General features: G+C 43.2%; 1 protein-coding gene across 1 annotated transcript in view; it reads right to left on the reverse strand.

Moving 5' to 3' along the window:
- Positions 1-24,981: 24,981 nt before the first annotated feature.
- Positions 24,982-27,707, reverse strand: part of TMEM212 (transmembrane protein 212) — a 96,570-nt gene continuing 93,844 nt past the window's right edge. Inside the window, exon 6 of the mRNA XM_046003655.1 lies at positions 24,982-25,054. Within this exon, the coding sequence (XP_045859611.1) occupies positions 24,982-25,054 (73 nt within the window). The remainder of the gene's footprint in view (positions 25,055-27,707) is intronic.

The raw sequence follows: 27,707 nt of genomic DNA on the forward strand, positions 1-27,707 counted from the left end.
GATGGGTTTGTGATACCTACTTTAAACCAGGCGAACAAGGATAGAGTGGGAACATGTAAGGTAAGGACTAAATAAAGATCCTAGAAATAGAGAAGTATACTAAAAAGGAAACTTCTAATAATAATCTTGGATTTAAAGAACTGAACGACCTCAGCGAAACTAAAGAATTGGGAGGAGGGACCTGAAGAGAAAGGAAGCACAAATATCCCAAAGGCTTTGTATCTTGGGAGGGGAGCGAAGAGGAAATTGCAGCGAACATTTTCTTCTTGTTGTGTGTCCTGGGTGGGGGAGTGTTGGTAGGGTACTAAAACCAATGTGGGGAAAGTTGGTGTCTTTTTCTCATGCAGTACTAGGGAAATACTGGTTCGATTTTCTGTGAGGGCTGGGAAAGGCAAGTAACCATTAACACAATGCAAAAGGAGAGCAAATTCTCAAAGCAGGTGTCATAATATTAATATTGTGGAACATGGAATTTAGGTTTAAAATCTCTAAACATGGGACACCTGGGTGGCTCAGTCAGTTGAGTGTTTCCCTTCAGCTCAGGTCATGATCCCAGGATCCTGGGATCAAGCCCTGCATTGGGTTCCTGGCTCTGTGGGGAGTCTGCTTCTCCCTCTCCTGTTCCCCTTGCTTGCGCTCTCTCTGTCAAATAAATAAATAAAAACCTTAATAAATAAATAAATAAAATCTCTGAACATAAAAAAGAGGGACCTTATATAATGATAAAAGTCATAATTTATGAAGAAAACAGTGCGAAGTTTTTAATGCATGAAACAACAGAGCAGCTAAACACATTTAAAAATATTAGAAATGCAAGATAATAGCTTATATAGCAAGAAGTACTGAAGTCTATACATAAAAGCCTTGGAACATCAGGATTGGCCAGTTCTGATAGAGATAGACAGAGGTAGACAGACAGACAAAGACATAGAGGAATTAAATAATAGAATCATTATGCTTGTTTTCTATAGATAGGATCATCTCTGTTATTTGTAGATTCCGTATTTGTGGATTTGCCCACTCGCTAAAACGCATCTGCCCCTGTCAAATCAGTATTTGTGGCTCCTTTGCAGTCATTCACAGACATGGGGCAGGGCAGCAGAAATCTGAGTTGCCCGAAGGTCGCATTCCCAGCTCAAGTCAAACAAGGTAACACTCTGCCTTCTCGTTTCAGCTCTCGTATTTTAAGCAAACATCATTTCCCCAGGATATTGTGTGTCGTGTTTTTCGCACTCTTATGCTGTTGGTTGGTGGTTTCACTTTAAAATGGCTGCCAAGTGTAGTGCCAAAGGGATGTCTACTGTCCTAAGCACTAGAGAGCTGGAATGCACTCTTAGGGAGGTAATGCACATAGGAGATGCATTTCATTCTGGCATGGGCTGGCTGTGAATTCAACCCTAATGAATCATCAATATGTATTAAATAATCTGTCTTTAAAAAGAAACATGTATATAGGAAGGTTACATATTGATTGGTTGATGAAAATGTTGGAACCAGAGGCTCACAGGACTCTAACCCTGTGTTTCCCCTAGAAGCAATGGTTCAGTGTTCACAGTGACTTTATAGGACACAGTTACTGTACTGGGAATAATGAGAATCACCTGTATACAGATTTAAAGAGGACGTTTAAGTTCTTCCAATATAGAATATCCGCTCTTTTATATTCCATGGAAGATTTCTAAAAATTACTATGTGTGTTTCCTTAAAGAACACCTAATTATGGTTTTCTGATCATTATTCAGTAAATTTAGAGATAACTAAAAGTGGTAAAAATACCTTAACTACATTGGAATTGATAAGTACATATCTATTTCTTTTTTTTTAAGATTGTATTTATTTGAGAGTGGGAGAGAGAGAGAAAACAATCAGGGGAGGGGCAGATGGACAAGCAGACTCCCCACTGAGTGCAGAGCCCAATGCAGGGCTCAAGCTCACCACCCTGAGATCATGACCTGAGTCAAAGTCAGACTAATCAACTTAGCTAACCAGGTGACCCAGTACATATCTTTTTTCTTTTTCTTGTTCTTTTCTTTTCCTTTCTTTCCTTTCCTTTCTTTTTTTTGGGGGGGGGGGGAGAAGGGGAGAGAGGGAGACGGAGAGAGAGAGAAAGAGTGGAGGGGCAGAGGGAGAGAGAATCTTAAGCAGGCTCCACAGCCAGTGAGGAGCCTGTTGCAGGCTCAATCTCATGACCTTGGGATCACGACCTGAGCTGAAAACAAAAGTTTGACACGTAACCAACTGAGCCACCCAGAGGCCCCAGAAAGGTTGATTTGCTTTAAAAGAAAATTTATTTACAAGCCAAGATCTGGGTACTAGGTGTGGCTGATTGCTATTGAAATATCAGTGCTTTCAGGTTCTCTAAGTGAACAGAGCTAGGAAATACATAGATTAAAGCCATAACAATGAGCTACCACTTCATACCCACTAAAATGACTGTAATAAAAAGACAGCCAGTATCAAATGCTGGAGATGCTATGGTTGTGGGGCTGAGCCCACTTCCTCTGTGCTCGGTGGGGAGTCTGCTTCTCTCCCTTTCCCTCTGCCCCTCTCCCTGCTCACTTTTTTTTTTCTCTCAAATAAACAAATAAATCTAAAAAACAAGCAAACAAATAAATAAAAAAACCCCAAATGCCCCCAAGGTAGTCTTAGATGTTAACAACAAAATGGAAAACAATCCAAAAGAAAATCAGGCAAAGAATATGAAGAGCAAAGACAAATGGTCTATAGATACATCGATAGGTAGATAGAAACCGGAACCCTGATACATTGATGATGAGAATGGAAAATGGGATAGTCACAAGGGAAAATAGTTTGGCAATATCTGAGAAGATTAAACATACAGTAACTATAAATCTCAGCAATTCCTCTTCTCTACAGCCAAGAGGATTGAAAACATGTCCACACAGAAACTTGCACATGAATGTTCACAGCAGCATTGCTCATAATAAGAGTCAAAAGCAGAAACAGTCCAAATGTCAATTAGCAGAAGAACAAATACAAACTATGGTTCATCTGCACAATGGAATGTTATTTAGCAATAAAAAGGAATGAAGCATGAGTAGGTTCTACACCATGGATGAACCTCTGTAGTGAGTTGAATGGCAGCCTCTCCAAAAGACTGTCCTAATCCTTATTTCTGAAGCCTGTGGATATTACCTTATTTGGAAAAAGGGTCTTTGCAGATGTAATTCAGTTACGGAGCTTCCAATGAAGAGCACATCCTTGATGCAAGTGGGCCCTGAATCCAATGACAAGGGAATCGTGTCCTTATAAGAGAAAGACAGAGGAGATCTAAGACAGAAGAGGAAAATACACAGGTGCACACAAAAGAAGGAGATATAAAGACTGAGACAGAGACTGGAGGGATGTGGCTGCAAGCCAAGAATGCCCAGGAATGCTGGAGGCCACCAGAAGCTGTGAGAGGCAGAGCAAGACTCTCCTGTCGAGCCTCCAGAGGGAATATAGCACTGTCCATATCTTGACTTTGGACTCTGGCCTCCAGAACTGTGAGAAAGTAGATTTCTGTTGTTTGAAGCTACCTGGTTGGTAGTCACTTGTTATGGGAGCCTCAGGAAACCAGTATCACCTCATAACATTAAACAAAGAAAATGAAGCCAGAAACAAAAGAACCACATATTGTATGATTCTGTTTATGTGAAAGTTCCAGAAAAGGCAAATCTATAGTCAGAAAGATCAGTGGTTGCCAAGGGCTGAGATGAAAGAAGGAATTAACTGAATGGGCAGAAGCAACATTTTGGGGTGGTAGAAATGCTCTAGAAATGGAGAGTGGTGAGGGATGTACAATTATATAAATTCACTAAAAAGATTCAATTATATATTTACATTGGGTTATTTAGGGTATATATGTTATACCTCAATAAACTACTATAAAAAATGAAAAACTTAGAAACACATTTGATAAGGAAAGCAAAGAACTTACATACGAAAACTGTAAAATCATTTTTCTCCCTCAGTGAGTGTGGAGGCATTGTTAACCAATGTAGGCACTCCTAAAGTATATTTCTATATGTTATATCAACATATATGTATACAAAAAATTATAAACTTTTATAACCAAAGATGCCCTAAATGATATGAACTGAGAAAATAATATACTTGAAGAAAATTGTCAGCAGGTGACAAAGCATGAATATTTCTGATAACACAAAGTAATCTTAGGGGCACTTGGGTGGCTCAGTCCATTAAGCTTCCGACTCTTGATTTTGGCTCAGGTCCTGATCTCAGGGTTGTGGGATTAAACCCACAGCCTCCATGGTAGGTGTGGAGTCTGCTTCTCTCCCTTTCCCTCTGTCCCTCCCCCTGCTCTCTCTCTCTCTCTCTCTCCCTCAAATAAATAAATAAATAAATATAACAAACAAACAAAACCCCAAAATACCCCAAGGTAATCTGAGATGTTAACAAGAAAATGGCAAACAATCCAAAAGAAAATGAGGCAAGGAATATGAAGAGCAAAGACAAATGGTTAATAGGTAGGTAGGTAGGCAGATAATTAAGTACATGCATAAACTGAAGCATGAAAAGAGCATGCAAATCAAAGCATCAATGAGATATCACTTTCTACTCCATCCAAGTGGGAAACTTATAGAGCAATAATATCTATTGTTGGTGGGAATAAGATTAAGGAAGAATAAAAATCTCATACTTCCCGTGGAAATACTGCAAACTGTTATCAGGCCATTGGAAAGCAATTTGGTAACACGCATTAATATTATAAGACACGGGCACATTTTGACCCATTCTTAGATGTTAATTTCATTGACATAAAGGACCAGCACACAGGAAATACGCACGAGGATGCTTATTTCATACTGCTGTCCATACAGGTCGCAGATTGGAGGGAAAAAGAAAATGTACCTCAATGGAGGATCAGTTGAAATAGTCACTATACTGACAACCACAGCATGTCTAGTCACTGAAAAAGGTAGAGATAGCAAATTAGATATAGAGATACTGGTCGATTTAGAAATTCTTTCAGGTATTACTTCCCAAGAAAAACAAGTTGCAGAGAGGTATATACTTTTTTTTTGAACTTATGTATTTATGTGTATATATGTATGTATTTGTTGCATCTTTCCCTTATAAGAGTACCGTTTCCCAATATCCTTAATAAGTAATACATGAGATGCTTCTTTGAGGCCAGATGAATATCCCATTCCCCAAATACTTTACATCCAATGGATTTTGTATCCTTGCCCAAATGAATTACATTAGGTGGTTACAAATGAATCTTTTATATTATTTAAAATAAACTTTATTGAAGTACACTGAAGGATTTTTAAAATCCTGTTTTTGTTCCCTGGTGGGTCTCAATGTCTGAATTATCTACACAAGGGCTTCCTTTCTTTTTGTCTTGGCCTGTGTAGACCCAACATAAATAGGCTTACTTCATGCTTGCTCATTGTCTCCATGACCAAACTGAATACAGCTGATTATTTTCTGTTTTCTCTTAGACTACCTGACACTTCCAGAAACAAGAAATATAACATATTAGCCAATGAGGCAAGTAAATTATACTTTTGATTTTGGCACCTGCATTAGCAGTATCGAATAGTAAAACTTACCAGACTAAAATTTTATTAATCTGGTCTCTACTTTCCCTGCACTTGACAGTTTCTTTTTGAAGTTTTTGCCAAAGCCTGGTTCAGTGATATTACCCACAAGTAGTATTTTTCTGAGTATGACATTCAAAATCTGTCTCTATAAAATAAATTAGGAAATTCACAATAGTGCACTTTTTACTGTCTGGTTTTTGATGTTAAATACTTAGATTCTCTGGAAATAAAGTAGACCCTTTTGAGTACAAGTGCCTAGTACAACGGAAATTTATTTCAGTTCAAATTGCTTCATTTGAAATCATTTTTCAAGGGAATTTCTATGTATATGAAAGTGCTTTAAAGTTTGTTCAAAGGATAAAGTTTATGTTTCATTACTCTGTTAAAAATTTATCTGAAAAGAAGCAAGGTAATTTTTGCTTAGAGTGAGAACAACAGAACCTAAATCCCATGCTGTTTTTTTCCAAAGAGTTACTTTTGAAGTAAACACAATCTATTCCATCAAATAAGGTATTTTATCAAATAAAAATACAGAATTAACAAGTAACATTTTTAATCAGAAAGTGTCAGGCAACATACTCTAGTCAGAAGCATTAAGAAATCTCACTGAGGGGCGCCTGAGTGGCTTAGTGGGTTAAAGCCTCTGCCTTTGGCTCAGGTCATGGTCTCAGGGTCCTGGGATCGAGCCCCACATCGGGCTCTCTGCTTGGCAGGGAGCTTGCTTCCCCCTCTCTCTACCTGCCTCTCTGCCTACTTGTGGATCTCTGTCTGTCAAATAAATAAATAAAATCTTAAAAAAAAAAAAGAAATCTCACTGAGGGATTAGGTGAGTACCTATTGTAACATCATGAAAATAGTCTTTGATTTTTCTCTAACTTGAACTGAAGGTGATTGTAGGTCCATACAGTTATATAAAAGCAAACATTTTCATATCCCAGAATGTTGCAGCGATTAAAATGAAGAACGCAACTTCAGAGGTTTGAATTCTGGCCCCAGTTCAGCTATGTGGCAATCTCCCCAGGCTACGCCTTGCTGGATTGTAAAAAGACGTAGTTGCATTAGTGGAAGGATTATAATCTCTTTTCATGTTAAAAATTCTATACTATTAAGGTCAGTGAGGCTTGCGCACATACAAAAATGGCACTGTGTAACTCACGCATTCAAAAAAAATATGCATTAAGCACATACTACATACGAGGTATTGTTCCAGGCACTGGGAATACAGATAACCTTCCCTCTTGCATACGGAAGAAGAACAAAGCCAGTTTATATCACAGGCATCGAGTAAATCTTGACTAGGATATGTTCTGCTCTTTCCACGAATCATGCTCTTGCCCCACCATTCCACTGAAACCACTCTTGTCGTTAGTGACCTCCAGGTTGCCAAATCTAATCACCAACTCAGTTCTCATCAACTCAATCTGTCTGTTGCATTTGACCAAGCTGATCTTCCTTCCTCCTCCAAGCAGGACACCATTCCACGATCCTGCTATCATAATGGCCCTTCTTTTCAGTTTTCCTTGCTGTTTCTTTCCACCCCTGCTAATCTCTAAGTGTTGGAGGGCTCCCAAATCCACACTTGGGCCTCTTTTATTCTCTATCTATACTTACTCCCTGGGTGGTTTTTATCTAGTCCTATGGCTTTCGCTACTACTGACAACTTCCAAATTTATATCCTCCGCTCCACTTCTACCCTGAACTCCAGAATTACATACCGAGTGCCTATTTGATAACTCTCCTAGGAATGAACTCCAAATGCCACTTTCCCCCTCGCCCACTCTGAGAGCTGGGGGGAGTGCACTTGGGACCAGTGTCTGTGACGGGTGAGGACGTGGAGGCAGCACAGAAAAGTGGGAGCAGCTGAGCTGTTGATGCGATTACAACAGAATCCGCAGCTGATCCCACAGGGAGCTCTAGAGCTGGGATGGATCCTCAGAATTGTTCCAGTGCAAGCAAGAGATCTGTACCGCCGCTTGAGCCGGTCATTTGTCATCGGATGTAGGTCACCCTGCCCCATGAGGGCCATGATCTTGGGCAAGGCAGCTTCCTCCTACAGAGACCAGTTCCTGGAGAGGACTCAGCTGTGACTGGTCAGCAGCCAATATTCATGGCAGCTAGGGAATGAGTGCCTCACCAAGAAAGGGGGATCAATGTAGTATGGCTTCCGTGATAACCACCCAGGATCTGGTAGCATCTCATACCCATCACTTTGCCTCCCTTATGCAGCTTACTTTTTTCTCAAAGTGCTTACTGTGTGTTTTACTTATTGGTTTGCTTGTTGATCCCTACTAGAATAAAACACCGTGAGAACAGAAACTTTCTTTTCCTCTTTTTTTCTTTAAGCCTATATCCCCAGCCTCTAGAAACAGTGCATGGAATGGAGTAGGTACTCAGTAAAGATTAGTCAATGAGTAAATAAATGCATTGCATGACCACTATATGCTAGAAACTATGCTGTGTTTTGGGAGTATGGAAGTGAACAAGACAGGCTCAGTCACTACATTCACAGAGCTTGCAATCTAGTAGAAATTATAGACCTATAGAGCACAGGTAGATAAAATATGAATATGTATATTTTTACACTATTTTAAAAAGTCTACTTCTTTTTTTAAAGTGTAATTCAGCCAAATGCTATTATCTGGTATTTTACTAATCTATCTAGATTCAGTGCATTAGAGAGTTCATCATATAAAACTTTTTACTGAATGACAATGTCAGAAGATTATAAAAAGAGTGGTAACTTTAGCTAGAGGGTTGTGTATTACTCCTGCTAATTTTTGAAAAGAAAAGTTAGATCCCTGGGACACGTCTTTTGCCCAGCTTAGGAGGAAAGAATAAGGGACAAAACAAGAGCGAGACTAGCTCAGAGAAAATGAATGCTTACTTTTAAGTGGAATTTTTATTAACCAACATCCTGTTTTTTAAAATGCTGGAGAGCAAGGCTATAATTGTAGCTAAATAGATAAGGGGTAAAATGTTCTGTAATGAATGGATAATTTATAGTCACTTTGTACATAGGAATATAATTTTTCCATTACTTCAGTTTCAGGGACAGCTAAAATGTAATAAGGACGAGGAAATCACACTTCAGTTTCTGTGTCATTGTTGTGGAATCATAGGCTCATCTTTTCCTTTTCCTTTTTCATTTTAATTATTTATTTGAGAGAGAGAGAGAGCACATGAGCAGGGGCAGAAGGAGAAGGAGAAGCAGGAGCAGGGAGGGGAGCCCAACGAGGGGCTCAATCCCAGGACCCTGGGATCATGACCGAAGTCAAGGCAGACACTTAACTCACCGAGCCACCTCGGTACCCCATAGGTTCATCTTCTAAAAAAGCATATTATCTCCCTCAAAGTTATATTTTCTACTTTCACAACCATATTTTATTTCCATTCACAACCAACTAAATAATTTGGCTTCACAGAACTTCAGCAAGATGAACCCTATCCCTCCCACCCCCGCACCCTGTGTGTATTTTATTTGATATGTGAAAGTCTTTGACTCTGCATTTTCTGTGTGGTAGAGAACAAGATAACCAAAATTTCAATTCTTTGTTTGTCATACACGAGATATTTGGCATTTCTAGAATAACTTGTATGGGAAATCTCAAATTGCTTTATATTTATGAGTTCACTAGTCTCTTTCAGTCCTTACACATTGCCGGCACAATGCATGGAATATAAGCTGGGTATGTGTGGGTTTATGTACCTATGCTCTGAGCCTCTCTTCATCATAGGACCAATGCAACCCTTGAGAAGAATAAGAATTTCTACTTTAAAAGTGAAAAAAAAAAGCAAGATTTTTTTTATGCTCATGGATAATAAAACCATTGTGTCTCACTTCAGACAGCTTGATGTGTTCCTCTATTAAAACAGATTTTAGAGTCCTGATGAATACCTTAACTGTCAATAATTTATTAATTTGCTGAGATGTCACCTCTATTCCCGGGTATCTTTTAGAGAAGAGTAGAAAACCATTAGCTTTCTGCTGTAGTGTGCAAATCAGTTTAATTATATCATTGTTTTGATGACTGATGGTTAATTAGATGGCAAGATCCTTACAGCAGGTCTTTCAGAGCACAAGTGTTAGAACCCTACAGATTACCCTTGCTGATAATTCATTAAGCCTCCTCTCACAATCGTAGGTGATATTGAGTACCTCTAAGCACAAAAGGGCTGCTGTACACCCCAGTTTTAGACACAACAACATTTGATAAGAACAGGTGAAGAGCCGTGTTAAGTAGCACAGAACCTCACTAAAGGAAGTGACAAGAAATGATCTCTTACTACAAACTCAAACGACTGTCAGGTGTGGCAGAAGCGGCTCTAACTTGCCTAATACCTCACTCACTGTTGCACCTGTGTCTGCCTCACTCTTATTTTTTTCAAAGATTTTATTTATTTAGGAGAGAGAGGGTAAGAGAGAGAGTGAGGGAGCACACAAGTTGGGGTGGGGGAGCGACAGACACCCCGCTGAGCAGGGAGCCTGACACCGGGCTCGATCCCTGGATTGTTATTTGAAGTTCAGAACGCACAATATTTCCAGCATTCATTCACATCAGATGATATGCTTTGGGTGACTGACTGCGGGTATTAGATTTATAGCCAAGGGAAGTCTGCATTTGCATTTAGTGTTTTCTTTTTTAAAAATTTCAGAGGGAAAGAACGAGGCAATTGCAGTAATTACTACACTGATGTTATAGTGAGGGCAAAAATGTAACCCACTACAGGGGCGCCTGGGTGGCTAAGTCTGTTAAGTGCCAGACTCTTGATTTCGGCTTAGGTCATGATCTCAGGGTGATGGGATCAAGCCCTGTGTCAGGCCCCTGCTCAGCATGGAGTCTGCTTGAGATTCTCTCTCTCCCTCTGTCCCTTTTCCTGTCCCCCCACTTTTGTGCTCTTTCTCTCTCTCTCTTAAAAAAAAAAAAAAAAAAAAAAAGAACCCACTACAAATTGGAAAGTGCAAAAAAAGTAAAAGCTTTAGCAAACTTCTCTATAAACTATTTCTTACAGCTCTCTAGTCTACTCCATGAGCAGCTAGGATGGGGCACAGACTTGTCAGTTAAAGACATTTTAATATCTTTCATTTTAAAATAGGCTTTTGCGGTAATTCATGCATTTTGCGTCAATATGCATTGTTTTGGGTACCCTCCCCCAACTCTGGGTCTTCCTTAATGTCCTTAATGATCCTGGAGGCGAGGCTGGATGAGCAGGTGCTGGTCCTTGAGCTCTTCTAGTGCTGTTGGGTTAAAATAGGCCTTTGACGGCTAGGGGATAATGTCCCTTCTCCCTCCTGTTATAGGCATGCCTCACTGACATCTGTTGCTGAAATCTCTGCTTATGAAACTGGTGTGCATTCTCTTGATTCAGCCAAGATCTAGACTATTGCTGGCACTGCAAATCATCTGGTTGCCTCCCCAGCCAACATGGTTGGGAAAGTCCATCCTTACCCTGGGTCCTCGGCAACCTCCTGGCAGGTCACCGGTTCTCTCCTCAGTCATCCCCAGCAAGGGTCATGTGGGAACTTCACATGGAAGCCAAGGGAGACGTTAGGGGCAATTCTCTGGCCTCCTCTCCTCAGCTAGTTCCAACCTGGACTTGCTCCTCAGCTATTTCCAGCTGGGCTTGGAAACAGCTTGGACTGTGGCATGTTAAAGCTGGGGTTCTGTTAAGGGACTTGAAATCGTCACAGTGTTTATCCAGAGAAGTTAGGAAAGGGCTCCTGCTCTGGAAAACCTCTAAACACATCTGAGGGGGCAGGGAGACAACTAGTCCATATAGAACCTTTGGGAAAATGAGACAATGACATCTCTCCGGTGAATATACCCTTGGGCCAGGCTGCAAAGTATGGTGAGTAGAACGAGGCCTGGACACACAACCTTACTTGACTCCTTGGCAAGTATCTTTGTTCAGCAAGCAAACTGTACAACACTTTAGTGGCTCTGGAGGAAGAAGCTAGAACCCAAATATATGAAAGCTTTCTTTTCTTCTCCTTCTCTTATCTTCTCAACTCCTCCCCGAAGAGCTCCCACTTGCCCCTTCTCAGTCGTGAACTCCCTTTATGTCATATCCTGAATTACCATTCTTACGGCTCATGTTAGAGCCCTATGAACGGCTTCTACTGGGTGTGGCTGTCTTATCATGTCTTGCCATGAGTGAAATTACCCCACAAATTTAGCAATTAAAGCAACAAATGTTTATAATCTCACACAGTTTCTGAGAGTCAAGTATCAAAAAGTAACTTAGCGGGTGGGTTGTAGTCAAACTGCACCCGGGACCATTGTCTCTAAAGCCCTGACTGGGACTGGAAGATTCTTTTCGGAGCTCACCCATGTGGATGCTGGAAGGAGGCTTTAGCTCTTCACTAGTGGGCCTTTTGCAGTAGGACTGTCCATGACATGACTTCCTCCAGAGTGAGTGACTCCAGATAATCTAATCTCAGGAGTGACATATTATCACTTCTGCCACATTCTATCCAACACACAGACCAACCCTAATCCAGTGTGGGAGGGAGAAGAGAAGGGTGTAAATACCAGGAGAGGGGAATCAACGGGGGCCATCTTGGAGGCTACTATGACATTGCTCCGCACTGACATGTGGGGTAAGACGACTGTTGATTAGATGGGACTGTCCCAGGCACTGCTAAACATCTCAGCATTCCTGACCTTCCCCTACTAATGCCAGCAGCGCTTCAGAGTCAATGTGACAATCCACTTCAGAGTCAATGTGACAATCCAAGGTGCCCCTGCAACATCCCTAAGATGGGCGGTCTTCACCCCTCATTGACAACCTGTCCACTATGTGAATCAGGAGGACCTACACTCTGGGCGTTAAATAGAATACAAACCATCAGTTTTTTATTTTCAAAAACCTTACAAATGTTGCACTGGCATCTCCCTGCATGGTTTGAAGTGAGTAAGAGGTTGATAGTCCTAGAACATTGAGGGTTATAGTCTCAAAGAACACTGAACTTGGAGAAAATTCTTGCTTAATCCTGCTTCTACCATTTGTTAGCTGAGGGCCTGGAGCAAGTTCTTAAGCCCTCTGAGCCTCACCTGTGAATGGAAAATAATACTACTCCGTCTCGCAAGATGGCAGCTCAAGAGAGGAAAGCACCTTTGAACGGCACGTGGCTCTCTCCTTCCGAGGGTGCTAGAGTGTTCCAGTCCCCCTGGTATGCAGCAGGAGTGTCAAAGAAGCAGTTAACCCAACCCAACCCAATTCCCTTAACAGGACGATCAGTGCCAGCCTGGCTTCACTCCTTCGCAGAGGCTTGGGATTTTCCTCGCTACAAGATGACCGCTGGGTTTTATTTGGGGGAGATATTCGGTTGTCAGCTAAGCCCACCGTATCTTCTATCTTGTTGCCTTCTCTGGTCCCTGGCCAAGGTATGACTGTCTTGCGACAACTGTTTTCCTACATTTCGCCCCTCTGCTCTGGGTTTCCTTTTCCTTAACCCAAACTCCCCTGCTCCTCTCCTCCTGAGCATTTCCATTTTCTTTTTGGAAGGTGTTCACACCCACCTTCCACTTCTCCAAGAACTGCCTCCACTTTTCTGGAAACCTGACTCACTCCTGAACTTTGTGCTGCCCCTGCAGTATTCTCAAGTTGACTTTTCCTCAGAGCTTGCAGGCAGAACCCTTGCACCCATAGCTGTCTGCCTTCTTCATGCTCTGGGCTAGGGAGCACTGCTGGAGAAAAGCACAGAGCTTTGCGGGAGCATATAGCCCATTTGGCTTCTGTACCACCTTGGCCATCAGCATGTCTTGGAACTCTCTTTTCCCTAGTCAGCAAGTTCCTTCAGCCTCCGTAGCATCTCTTATAATCCTTTTCCTCCATTCACCTCAGACCTTCCACTCTGCTCCTCTGTATTTCCGCCTCACCTCAGTCCTTGGATGACCCTGCCTGCCACTTCAGAAAAACAAAGAAGCCAAATGAGAATGCCTGCAATTTCCTGTCACTCCTCCTGTGACCTCACCTGTCCCTTTACCTGTGCCTACCTTCCCCTCCTGACCTCTCTGCTTGAACCCAGGCTCTTACTATCTTGGGCTTCTTTGGAGGTTTCTCTCCAATAATTATCCTCTCTTCTGTATTTCCATCTTGACATTTTTCACTGGATCCTTCCTTAACTAACCTCAAGTCTGTCCCATCTTAAAAAAAAAAACACACACATAAAAAAACAAAAAGCAAAAACCACTCCCTCCAACTCTTCCCTTCCCTTCCTGCTGACACTTTCTTTCTGTCCCACCTCCCTGTCACAGCCCAAGTTCTTGAAATAACTGTTATCATTTTCTGCAATTTCCTCACCTCCCTTTCCTCTCAATTGACTGCAATCTGTTTCTGCCCACACCTCTCCTCGGAAACCGCGCTCACCCTGGTCATAAACTGTTCCCATATCACTACATCTCACGAACAAGTGCTCATTTCTTATCTGACCTGACCTCTGAACATCTGACTCTGTCCACCTCTCCTTTCTCTGCTGGAAGGCTCTCTTCCCTTGCCCTCCATTCGACCACATTTTCCAGCCACAGTGAACTTTCTCAATCTTTAATCATGGCCCTTCCCTCACTCCTACTTAAAATTCTTCATTGACTTTCTCTTGTCCACAGGATAGAAAGCTTTTTCATGGTCTGTTCTCTCCCACTCAGTGACTTACCACTGCCACCCCCGACTCATCCTTCAACTACACTGAACTATTTGTAGTTCTATCAGGTTGTTTGTTGGGTCTTTCTCTGGGCTTTTGCACATGTTGTTCCCTGTTCTTTCCCTCTTGGCAGGTTCACTTCCATTCATCACTTTTTCAGTGATGCCTTCTATGGCCTCCTTGTAACAGTGAGATGTTCCTCCCATCTTCTGTCACGGGCTCGCCTCCATCATGGTGCTAAGTTCGCTGTAATTGTCCATCTACCCCTAGACTTGAGCCCTTTTCTTCTTTGAGGTTTTAACTCTAGGGTTAACTCTAGGAGCTCAATAGTTATTAAAGGAATAAATAACTCTATTAATGTGTATCACATGAATGGCATATGATGGACACTTATAAAAATCGGCTGAATTTGAAATTTAGTTGAGGGAATTATTAGGGAGGTAAGAGATGGATTTAAAGGGGATAAAGGACCAAAGAGACTTCCCTCCTTGCATCTCCTATCAAGGCTGGAGAGCCAGATGCTACCCTACCCTTACCCTGCATTTCCTTTGACAAGGGAAAAGCACCTGCCACTTGCAGGGGCCTCTGCTGACCTTGGCGTTGCCATTTCGAAGATGATACTGAAAACAAAGGATGAATCAGAATGGGAAAAATAAGTCTTTTCTGATTTTCTTTTCATAACTCAGACGGAAAAGAAGTACAAATTCAAATGGAAGAGGAGAAAATACCCCCAAAAGTGCAGCAGATTCCTGGGCTGAAATTTAAGAAATATTTACTGTTTCAAATTGCTAATGTTTATTTAGTTGGGTATCCTGAAACAAACAGGCTAATTGCTTTATCCTGCAAGTTAGGGGGGAAAGAAAAAAAGGCAGATCAATATATTTTCTAACGGCAAGGTCCCACCTGCCCTATTTATTGAAGGAAAGAGTGTAGAGTTGCTAGTAACACCCACGCATAAGTAAATGAAACACGATTATGCAAGAATTTAGGGAACACCAGCTAAAGAACAGCCTGGTGTTAAGAAATAAATAGAAATGACTCCTTCCCTTGCAGCTACATGTACTTTCCCCTTGCACCTCGGATCTCCAGCAGATTTCATTTCTATCTGGTTTGTCCTCAGATCTGGGGAGGAGAAATCCTGGACCTGGCAGGTGCCGAGCTTGGAACCCGCTCTCACTCGGGCAATATTGTTGCTTTGGATGACTCCTGAGAACAGCAGCACTTCCAGTCCCAGGGAAACCTCCGCTTCGAATTTTTCCCTCATTCCGCAAGGGGGTTCTTTTTTTGCGAAAGACCTTGGCTGTTCCTCAAGCTTTCTGGCATTCTGTCTTTTGAAAAGCATTTTGTGGGGGTTGGAACGTTGCAGGTTTCCCCCCTCCCCCTGCACCCAGATGTTTCTGGTTCTCAGGATGTACACCTGTGAAGTTGGGGTCACTTGGGAGAAATGTTTGAGTTTTATTTACAGCAGAGAAGAATGCGATCTTCACATGCAAATGTTCAAAAGGGTCATTTTGTTCTTAGGAAACCATGGCAAGACCTGCTGGGTAGAGTTTACAGGGACATGAAAAGAAAATAGTAAGGTAAGTGGTGCCTGGGTAGCTCAGTGGGTTAAAACCTCTACCTTTGGCTGAGGTCATGATTCCAGGGTCCTGGGATGAAGCCTTGCATTGGGCTCTCTGCTCAGCGGAGAGCCTGCTTCCTCCTCTCTCTCTGCCTGCCTCTGTGCCTACTTGTGATCTCTGTCAAATAAATAAACAAAATCTTTAACAAAAGAAAATAGTAAGGTAAAATCATCTAATCTTTACATCTATTTTGAGTGCCTACACTGGATCACCAGCATGCTTCTAGGTGCTGGGAATACAGAAGTGGAAAGAAAAAAGGGAGAAAAAGAAGACAGAGACAAACCTGTTCTAGTTGGGGAAGGAGGTAGCAGAAGATGGACAATATAAAAAAGTAATAAATCAACATGTAAATTTACAGTTTGTTAGATATAATTGTTCAGAACTCTGAAAGATAAAATTAGACCCTGAGAATCCTGCTTTTGCCATGCAGGCGGTCTCCTTGCTTCAGGGAGAGAGAATATATGTGAAGCGTCTCGCATAGTTCCTATACTAGGTGCCCAATATTAGTTCCTGCTCCTTTCCTAGCTTGAGCTACTAATCCACGAAAGTGATTCTGTACACCTAAACTAAGTGTTATAAGTCTTGCTGTTAGCAAAATGCCATCACTTAACTTCAATCTAGAGGGACTTTAGGTACAGCCGTGATGGAAAAATTCATATATCAAAAGTTACTGTTAGTAATTCATTTTAAATCATTTTCATAACAAATATAATGAAGAAGCTACTGTTTGTTGAGCACAGTGATAGACAATGGGAATCCAGAAATTATGAAGCCACCATCCCTGCTCTCAGGAGTGATTAGATAGGGCAACAGAAATACCTTTTTTTTTTTAAGATTTTATTTATTTATTTATTTGTCAGAGAGAGAGAGAGCGCGCGCGCATACATGAACATGCACAAACAGGGGGAACAGCAGGCAGACGGAGAAGCAGGTTCCCCACTGAGCAAGGAGCCTGATGTGGGACTGGATCCCAGGACCCTGTGATCATAACCTGAGCCCAAGGCAGACGCTTAACTGACTGAGCGATCCAGGTGACCCCGGGCAGCAGAAATTCTAAGAAAAAGGCGTGTCTTCAGTGGCAGCGTGAGGATCGGTGTTCCGCCTGGTCTCCCCTCCAGCACATTTTGAGATTCTGGAGGGGAGAAATCCTATGACCGGCCATGCCACAGACAGCAGGCAGGGAATGGGAAGAGCAGTAGGAAGTGACCGTGATCAGCCAACTAAGAAGAAGGAAGATCCCAGGAGGGCGTAACTGCGGGAGCATACAGAAGGTTGGACCAAGAGACCTGGTGATCCTGCTTTACTGAGTTTGGGGTAGCTGTCACAATTTGAAATTACCTTGCTCGTAGGTTTGCGTGGCTGTGGCGCTCCTCCTCCTCATGGGATGATAAACCCCATGAGAGCAGGAACCGTTCTCTCCTCTCATTCCCCACCTCCCGGTGCCTACAATGGTTCTGGGCCCGCAGCGGGGGTTCAATAAACATGTGTTGAGTGACCGCATGACTAGTGTGGAAATAGAACCGATGTGACTTGACAGATGACCGACGCGGGACAGGTGGGAGGCAGAAGCTGTGAGATGCTGTGGGGAGAGTTTCCAGCTTGGTCCCCGGAAGAATGTTGAACACATGGCTGGCCTGGTTTCCCATGTATCAGCTTACTTCCTTGCACTCTTGTGTAACTTTAAGAGATGACTCTTTCCTGCCAGCGACTCTCGTCACTGTTGTTGTTGTTGTCATTGTCCGTTTGTTGCTTCTTTTTTTTTTTTTAAGATTTTATTTATTTATTTGACAGACAGAGATCACAAGTAGGCAGAGAGACAGGCAGAGAGAGAGGAGGAAGCAGGCTCTCCACGGAGCAGAGAGCCTGATGCAGGGCTCGATCCGAGGACCCCAAGATCATGACCTGAGCGGAAGGCAGAGGCTTTAACCCACTGAGCCACCCAGGCACCCCTGTTGCTTCTTTTTTTAATAGTTAACCTTTGACTTCCCATCCAACTTTCTCCCTTTGCTGTATACCTTTTGGTTGGAGGTGTGACAAGGAAACCTGTCTTGCATTTTTTACCAAGAGTGCTTTCTAGGGAGGGGGCCCTTCCCTTCTTCCCTCTTCAAGAGAGGAGGTTCTGATATTTTACTGATAAGTTAGCAGGACCCTTGAAGGCGTGTACAGTGAATCAGAAAGATTTATCTGTAATCAGTAAGAAAAGAATCTAGGGCTTGGCCGCCTGCAAATTCCTGCATGTAAAGAAACTTTCTAGTTATGATAAATACTGCCTCCAACACTTTTTTTTAAGAGGTAGTACATTTTCTGAGTTACTGTTACATTAAAAGCAAAAAGGAAAGATGGATTTTCACACCTGGTAAGGAGGGAGAGGACAGGTCAAAGAAGAAACCATCACGGAACTGAAAAAAAATGGAAGGGCCTGTGACTTGAGGATGATTTTTGAGGAGGAAATTTGTAGCCTCTAGGAAATTGGGGAATACAAAGGTTTCTAAGGACACGAATCATGGAGCCGGGAATGGGGTAGAAACGATTGGCCCCATCTGCTGTGAGAAGATGCTGTGGCCTTGTTCTACCCAGAAATTGTGCTCAGAGATTCTCCACAGAGAAGGTGGTGCCTACACTGTGAGGACCCAGAGATCTTCCTTTCTCAGAGGCATTTCATGAAAACCAGCGGTAGTGGTGGCGAGAATAGCAGTGCTAGGAAGGAAGCTGGAGAAGAAGCAAGCTTACCCAAACCCGAGCAGCAGGAGGTATGTGGAGAAATAATGGCGCTGATGGGTATAGCAAGGAGAGTTTAGGATCCCTTCCAGTCTCACACAGCACAACTCCAGGGGGCGCCACTCACATATAGCTTATGTAAATGGGGTATGTTCCAGGTGGTGGCAGTGACCTAGACTCTACTCCCTAGCCAGTCACCTAGCTAGTATTCCTCATGGCACTATTCCAGTCTGCCGCTCCCCCCGCCCCTCTCCAGAATGGTGATGAACACCTTGGGAGATGAACACCTTGAGTTCTGGTGTTAGGATCAGTTCGATTGCAAGTCACAGAAACTCAACTCAGACAGCTTAAACAACAGAGGTGGTACACCGGCTCACTCTTGTGCATCCTAGGGATAGAGCGGGTCTTTTTTTTCCCCATCTCTTGGCCTCCCCTCCCCACTGTGTGAGTATATTGATCTCCCACTTCTGGGCTTGCCCTCGGCTTCATGTGTGATGCGGACAGGAAAGGGTACGTGTGTTGGTTGAGAGGGGGTCCATGCGCGGAATGTGTGTATGAGTGATGTTTTCTTTGGTAGTCCCCCACCTGCAGAACCCCATGAGAAAATGAAAAGTAGAGAAAAGCTGTTTCTCTTGGAAGGAATATTGTTATGTTCTGGATTACAGAGAATGGGAAGACCACAAATAAAATGTCCATGAGCAGGCTGGAACCAAGTTGCTGGTGGGCCATTAATGATCGCGTCTTTTAAACCATATGCTATGGGTGCCTGGGTGGCTCAGTCGTTAAGCGTCTTCGTTAGGCTCAGGTCATGATCTCAGGGTCCTGGAATTGAGCCCCGCATCAGGCTCTCTGCTCAGCAGGGAGCCTGCTTCTCCCTCTCCCACTCCCCCTGCTTGTGTTTCGTCTCTCACCATGTCATTTCTGTCAAATAAATAAATAAAACCTAAAAAAAAAAAAAACCCCAAAACCGTATGCTGGGGTGCCTGGGTGGCTCAGTCAGTTGAGAACCTGACTCTTGGCTTTGGCTCAGGTTGTGACCTCAGGGTCGAGAGACCCAGCCCGGCATCGGGCTCCTTGCTCACTGGAGAGTCTGCTTGGGATTCTCCCTCTCCCCCTGCCCCTCCCCCCCTTGCAAGCTCTCTCTAAATTAATAAATCTTAAAAAACAAAACAAAACAAAACCCACAGCTGTATGCTAGATATCACTTCCTTAAAGCATTTTTTTCTTCCTTGTGGAAGTAATTCCATGATACTCTTAAAAAAACTCAGCACGAAAAATTCTGTTTAAAAATCTTCTTTCAAGGTCAATTTACAAATTTAATTAATATGGATTGGTAAGTGATTATGCAATTCTAGAAATGAAGAGTACTGGATCAAGTCGTAACGAGTATTTCATAGGAAAGTCAGTACATGGCGTGTGTTTTCAGTCTTTGTCATCTGGTTCTAGTCTCTGTTTGGCAACAGCATTTTCTACGTGGCTCTGTTAGCACAGCCAAAAAACCTTGCATACTTCACAACTTGCCACTCTTTTCAAAGATTCAGTTAAGAGACTGAAGCTTATAGCCAGGCTGCTGCAGTCAGCTTCTAAAGTGAGAGTCTCATGGGCCTAAAATATCTCTTGTACCCACACATTTCCTGGTAGGCCAAACTTCACAAAATAAACATAGATGACCTCTCATCCATCCAGTCTTCCGGAAAGTTTAGAAATGATGCAACCTCTTGGCAATAGGACGTGACACATTGCTTTACTTGTGCGAACCGTGAACTTCCTTCATTCTGCGCCATCGGGACAAACAAGCATTTACATTAGCATGGCCCCGGCTCTGAAACTAACTCTCATCAGCTTTAACGAAACAAGATGTTAAATAAATGGCCTTGGCCCAAGGGAGAGGGGGGCTGGGGAGGGTGGGAGGGGGGTGAATGAGTCAACATGGGACAACAGGGGAAGTCTCGCGGTTGCTTCATAGTGACATCCAAGACATTTGAGAAAAGTAGAAGCTGGCTTTTCTGTCAATACCTTGGTTTCCTCTCCTTCCTTCATCCCCCCCCTGCGTGCAGGAATAACAATGTCTGGAATCAATAGAACGCTCTTCTTCTGAGAGGCTGAGTATTTTCCCACACGTGAAGCTGGCTGGCTTGGCGCTTTCCCTTTGCGGGAGGGTGAGCTGTGAGATTTCCTCCCGCTCCTCTGCCTGCCCCGTTTGTGTCTCGACCACTAACCTAGCTCTCAACTCTTTCTCTTCCTGGGGCAGCTTATTCTGGTTTCTCTTCTTCAGTAAATAGAAACAAACTTTGGATGCTGCGTCTCTTTTAACCCTTGGGACTGTTTCCATCTACTTGCTGCTGGCTCCAAGAGGAGTGGGGCCGCCCTTGTTTCCCAGGGGAGTTTGTCTGGTTTTGTTTTGTATTTGAAGATTTTTCTCTCCCCTACAATTGCCCCACTGCTCTCTTTTCTCCAAGCTGCACGGATAATCCACACTTGAACATGCCGCAGTGTCACAATTACAGTGCATGACGAGGCACGTCCTAGTTTAAAAATTCTGGACAGGGACACCTGGGTGGCTCAGTGGGTTAAAGCCTCTGCCTTCGGCTCAGGTCATGATCCCAGGGTCCTGGGGTCGAGCCCCGCATCGGGCTCTCTGCTCAGCGGGAAGCCTGCTTCCACCTCTCTCTCTCTGCCTACTTGTGATCTCTGCCTGTCTAATAAATAAATAAAATCTTAAAAAAAAAATTCTGGACAAACAGGGGATCCCAAACTATTTTACTAATGAGGCTCTTCCCACATCGTCCCCAACATGTTTCTCTAGCCTATACCCCTTGCAATGCCTCCCATATGACAGTGCTCCTCAAACTGCACTAAGTGAAGAACTGGCTGTTTCGTTTCCCATCTCTCAAGGTCAGCTGTGTGGTCCTACTGTGTGGGGTTAGCATGTGGCTTGGCCGATATGTCACTCACCCCAAGGGCAGAACCACATCTGCTCCACATCCTGACCCGGGACAAGAGGCCGCTGACAGTGCAGCGTCAAGTTGCCAACATTTCTACAGTTCACTCACCCATGATTTCTTTCCTTACAGGACCATAGAACATAGCAAACAATCCACAGTCCACTGGCCACACTTTGGGTAGCGTAGCCATAGGGCTCATGGGATCGAGCCCTCTGTCAGGCTCTATGCTCATCGGGAAGAAAAGAAACCAGGTTCTGACCATGTTTTGAATAAACCTTGGTTATGTTTCCTTTTGAACTTTGACCTTAGGTTTCCCTTCAGCCTGGGTGTCCCTGTTCCTTTGTCTGGCCTATCCCTATTTGTCTTTGAATGTCCACCTTAAATTTGTGAGAAATAATTCACATGTTTTCATTTTGATATGCAAACTTCAGTGGTTCTAGTACATCTACAGTTTTGTGCAACTGTCACCACCACCTAATTCTAGAACATTCCTGTCAGCCAACAAAGAAGCCCTCTACCCATTAGCAGTCACTACCTAATCTCCACTCCCCCAGCCCCTGAGAACCACTACTTTATGTTTCCATGGATTTCCTTCTTCTGGATATTTTGTATCAGTGGAATCATACCATATGTAGCCTTTTGTGACTGGCTTGGCTCACCTAGTGTAATTTTTTCAGGATTCATCCATGTCAGAGCATAGATCAGTTCTTCATTCCTCCTTATGGCTGACTAATATTCTATTGTACAGATATGTCACCATTTTTTTATACTTTCATCAGTTAATGGGCATCTGGGTTGTTTCTATTTTTTGGCTATTAAGAATAAAACTTCTAGGGACATCTGGGTAGCTCAGTCGGGTCGGTTAAGCCACTGCCTTCAGCTCAGGTCATGATCCCAGGGTCCTGGGATGGAGTCCCGCATTGGTCTCCTTGTTTGGCACGGAGCCTGCTCCTCTCTCCACCTCTGCCTGCTACTCTGCCTGCTCGTGCGCGCTCTCTCTCTCTCTGACAAATAAATAAACAAATAAATAAATAAAATCTTAAAAAAAAAAAATAGAATAAAACTTCTAGTGGGCACCTGGGGGGCTTTGTCCGTTGAGCATCTCCCTTCAGCTGAGGTCATGATCCCAGGCTCCCGGGATCAAGTCCTGCACTGGGGTCCTTGCTCAGCGGGGAGTCTGCTTCTCCCTCTGCCTCTGCCTGCCGACCCCCCTGCTTGCGCTCTCTCTGTCAAATAAATAAATAAAATATTTTTTTTTAAAAAGGATAAAACTGCTAGATACGTACACTAAATTTATTGTTTGTATGTTTCCATTTCTCTTGGTTATATACCTAGGAATGGAATTACTGGGTTGTATCATACCTCTGTTTGACTTTTTGAGGAAATGTGAAACTAATTCCTCCATATTCTTGACCAGACTCTGTTATCTTCTTTAAGAAAAAAAAATTATAGGGGCACCTGGCCCAGTCAGTTAAGAGTCTGATACTTGACTGCGGATCAGGTCATGATCTCAGGGGGGTAGGATGGAGTCCTGTGTCAGCCTCCACGCTCAGCAGGTAGTCTGCCTAAGATTCTCTCTCTCTGTCCGTCCTTCCACTCGTGTGTATGCTCTCTCTCAAAAATAAATAAATCTTAAAAAAAATTATAGCCATCTTAGCAGGCACTGTACTTATTTTTCTTTTTTTTTTTTTAAAGATTTTATTTATTTATTTGACAGAGAGAGAGAGATCACAAGTAGGCAGAGAGGCAGACAGAGAGAGAGGGGGGGAAGCAGGCTCCCTGCAGAGCAGAGAGCCCGATGCGGGGCTCGATCCCAGGACCCTGAGATCATGACCTGAGCCGAAGGCAGCGGCTTAATCCACTGAGCCACCCAGGCGCCCCTGTACTTATTTTTCTTCTGTGAATTCATCTCTGACTCTTCCTCTTTCCAGGATCAATCCCTTTTTACTCTCTGCTCTCACAAGAATGAATAATACAGTAATTATAAGAAGAGCTAATTTTGGAGACTTTGTGGGTGCTAGGTATTAAGTATGTGCTTTACATGTGTGAGCTCATTAAATCCCCCAATGATCTCCTGTGAAGTTGGTGTTAATAGTGCTTCTATTTTATGTATGAGAGCCTAGAGAAAGAAAGAGGGAGAGAGAGTAAATTGTCCAAAATCCTGCGCCTAAGAGTGAGAGCTGGAATTTCAATTCCTGGGCATATTTGGCCCCAAAGCCAATGCTTTGAACTATTTGGCTTTTAAAAAGTAGAAGTTATTAATATTAAACTCTTTCATAGGGGCACCTGTCTGGCTCAGTCAGAGAAGCATGTGATTCTTAATCTTGGGGTTATGAGTTCAAGCCCCAAGTTGGGCATAGAGAATACATCATACACATATACATACACAGACTTTAAAAAAAAAAAAAGCAAGGTTTAAAAATGTAAAATCTCTTCTTTTAGAGCAGATCCATGCAGTGCAATTAAAATTCGCAATGTTTTGTTGCTAAAGATTTGGTGGAATGTTATCCCTAGTTTACTCAAGAGTACTTCCACGAAGCATGGTCAACAGTTCTCATTTTTCCATTCTGGGTCTTTCAAAATAAAAAGCAAGCTGTCCGATTCCAAAAGCTCTCATTCCACCCAGCATCTACAACTCTGCAGTGTCTTCTGTTTCTCCCCAGTCACTGACCCATCCTGTCATGCAAATGGAGGTGCTTTTTAATGTCATCTTTGAACTTGATCTTGAAGAAGACTATTTGGAATTCATTGAACACACATTTATTAACGTGTCTTCGCCAGATGACATGTGCCATAAAGATATTCTGTTCTCGCTACTGACTTTTTTTCCTCTTTTTGGGAAAGAAAAGAATTCAAGATACCACTTCAATGCTAGGAAAATCCTTGTCATTTTTTTTTCTTGGCTTATTTGTCATCACACACAAACCCTAATTATTTTGTCTCCTGGTGGGTGGGAATAGGGTATACCACTTATTAGAGGTGTGTGTGTGGGTGAGTGTGTATCTGTGTATGTATAGATATACCTTACAATGATCACAATAATGATATGAGGTGTGTTTTCCTATCACCAGTCTTTAATTAAACCAATAAAAGTATAGGGAGATTAAGAAACTTAACTAAAATCACACCTGTAATAGTAAATCTTACAATAAGGGGATAGTCTAAACTATTTTATCATGAAACTCTCCCCTCCCCACCTTTAAAAAAACAACACTTCTATAAATAATTCAAGAGGTTGTGTAATAAAATCTCTCCGCCCCCACATCTTTGTCCTTCCTGCAAAGCCTTTCCAGAAGGAGTTAATCACTTCCTCCTCCTGGATGCCCTGGCGACAGCGTGTCATGGCACTTAGGATGCTGTGTTAGAATTTGCTTGTTTATACAACTGCCTCTTTCTGAGGGCAGGGTCCATGACTTATTTTCTTTGTGTCTTCAAGTGACACCTAAAATCTAAGGGTGTCCCATCAATGTTTATTGATTTGATTATCTGTCACGGCCACAGGCAACACGGGCATGCTCTTCAGAACCAAGGCTGAGGACGGCAATGCACATCACTCTGAAACAGGCAAGAAGAAAGCAAGCTCATCGATTCCCAGTGTTTCTTGGGATAAAAATCCAACAACATAAATATCTTTAGTTAAAGGTACCCTATGGGTTACTGTGGCTTCAGGGTGACATGTGTTCTCACCAAATAAATCTGCCAAGAGGGACAAGTCAATGGATTTGAGCAAGCACGCATCAATAAGGCTTCAAAAAAGATGCTCACATGCTGTCTTGTCTTTAAAAAATTCTTTTCTGGGCGCCTGCGTGGCTCAGTGGGTTGGGCCTCTGCCTTAGGCTCAGGTCATGATCTCAGGGTCCTGGGATCAAGTCCTGCATCGGGCTCTCTGCTCAGCACGGAGCCTGTTTCCCCGCCCCCTCTCTGCCTGCCTCTCTGCCTACTTGTGATCTCTTTCTGCCAAGTAAATAAATAAAATCTTTTAAAAAAATTCTTTTCTATCCAAAAATGCTTTGTCTTCTTCTCATGCTTTGATCTAGCAGCAGAAGATTGCTTATTCTGGCTCTGGATAAAGCTGGGGCAAAACTACGTTGGGCTTCCTCCCTTCGGTTCTGAGCTGACAATTCCCTTCATCATCCATACCCTTCTCCTATACACTGGTCTGTGACCTGATTCCCTTCTCCCCCTGCCATCCAACCTCTGCCTTTTTGTCAGTTCCTTTCTGTATTTGCTATCAAAAACTATTCTGGGGGGTACCTTGCTGGCTCAGTCAGGGAGGATGTGACTCTTGATCTTGGGGTCATGAGTTCAAGTCCCACAATGGGGATAGAGCTTACTTTAAGAAAATATTTTAGGTCACCCTTCTTTTTTCATGACACATGTCAATAGTATGTATCTCTGTGAATTAATGCAATATCCCCAAGAAGAAGGGCATTCCACAGAGGTCAACTGATGGCCCTCAGATCGCACAGGAAGATGACGGCTAAACCCAGAATCCAGATTTCCTGATCTGTTTTGCCCTAGTTTCCACTCTCACTGTATGTTTAATTGTTATTGCTAAAGCTTCCTGTGTTACCCTCCTCACCCCTAAAGACTTAGAGAGAGACCAGAAAGGTTTTATTTTCGCAAGACATTAAGGGAATGGAAATTGTGAAGAAAGCCATGAAGAACCTCCAAGTTCTATTCATTATTTGCCCAAATTGCTGGGTTAAGTACACAGGAAAGGGCAGTAGTCTTCCTACCTCCTGAGGGTGGACCAGTTTATGTGAAGAGGCCATTCTCTGGCCATCCTTGACATGCACGCAGCTGGTGACCTCATCTTTCTCTGAGCAAGTGTGGCCATTACTGAAAGGGCAGACACCCCCCAGGGAGCAGGCAGGAGGGCCAGGATGTGGGGAGGGTGATTCAGCAGGTAACAGCAGTCCCTTTCAGGCCACCCTGCAGGAATGCCCAGGGGGCTCACCCTCTCAGACAAGCTTTAGAGGAGAGAGACCGAACTCGTAGCTGACCATGCTATTTTCCTCAAAGACAAATTTTGTTTCTCCCTTTAGGAGAAGATGTTGGTATCCTGATTCGCATAAATCACAAAATTCCTTATGTATCTGATCATGGAAATATGGATTCATTTTCTTTCGTCATGAAAAGGACTGGCCGGAAAGCGCATCCCATTTAATTTCCACTCCTGAGGAAATACTGGGGATGGCAAGTGGAGGACCCCTGTGGGCCGCAGAGTCTGGGGCTTGCAGTACGTGGCTGAGACACGTGTGTCGAAGGAGGAGAAGAATGGAAATTTTTGAAAGAATCTCTTTCTGAGCTTCCTTAATCTACTCTGGGTTTAAGAAGTGTAAAAATATGGTGTTTTACCAAAACTCTAAGTAGCACTGTTGGATCTGAAAGCTTGTAATAAATGAAATTAATTTGCAATGAGCTGATGTCCTTTCCCTTACCGGTAGGCACTTGGATCACAAGAACTGAAATGTTGTTCCCGTGAAGCATATTTTAAAGAGTGTTTTTCCCTCTCGCAGTGAATATTTTTAGACTGGACATTAACATGCAAATTATATGGATTAAGCTCTCCCCCACCCCACCCCCAACCCTTCATAATAGCCTGTGAAAAGTCAGACCACAAAGGCACAAAGACGGTCTTATTGCTTTTAACCTCTGAGGAAAGCGGCTGCGTCTACCACTCAGAGTTTACTTGGGTATGAAACTCAGAACATACCTATGTCTCCAAGAGGCCCCGCCAGATACACACTCCCACACGCATGCCAAGGTGCTCCCTGGATCTTGCTATGGAGACGGCCTGCAAATTAACGACACAGACTGAGAAGGACAAAGAGAGAGGGACAGGGATTTCTGAAATGTCAGGGACTCCCTCCTGCTGACACTTTCCTAACAACGTGTCAGGGCTTTCTCTGCGGCATTGGAGCTGGATTTTCCCACAGGTAAACTGGGTATTCAGTGCTTACTACGGACCTCTGCTTTTCTTGGAAGCCCTAGAGTATGATCTGGAACCCAACTGGGGGTTGGGGCGTCCCCTGATGTTGCTTGCTTCGGCTCAAAGACCCTGGGCTAGTGTTGGGCGTCAAAGGAGGTGAGGTTTGGTGCTTCCAAGGGTTCCTTGGTCCCAGCCCCACCTTCTCCCTGTTTCTGAAGGGGAGAAATCAGATTCCTGTCATTTCCCTGCTTTAAAACCAACTTTGGACCTTTA

The sequence above is a fragment of the Meles meles genome, chromosome 4 (genome assembly GCF_922984935.1).
Source record: "Meles meles chromosome 4, mMelMel3.1 paternal haplotype, whole genome shotgun sequence".
NCBI classification, from domain to species: Eukaryota; Metazoa; Chordata; class Mammalia; order Carnivora; family Mustelidae; genus Meles; species Meles meles.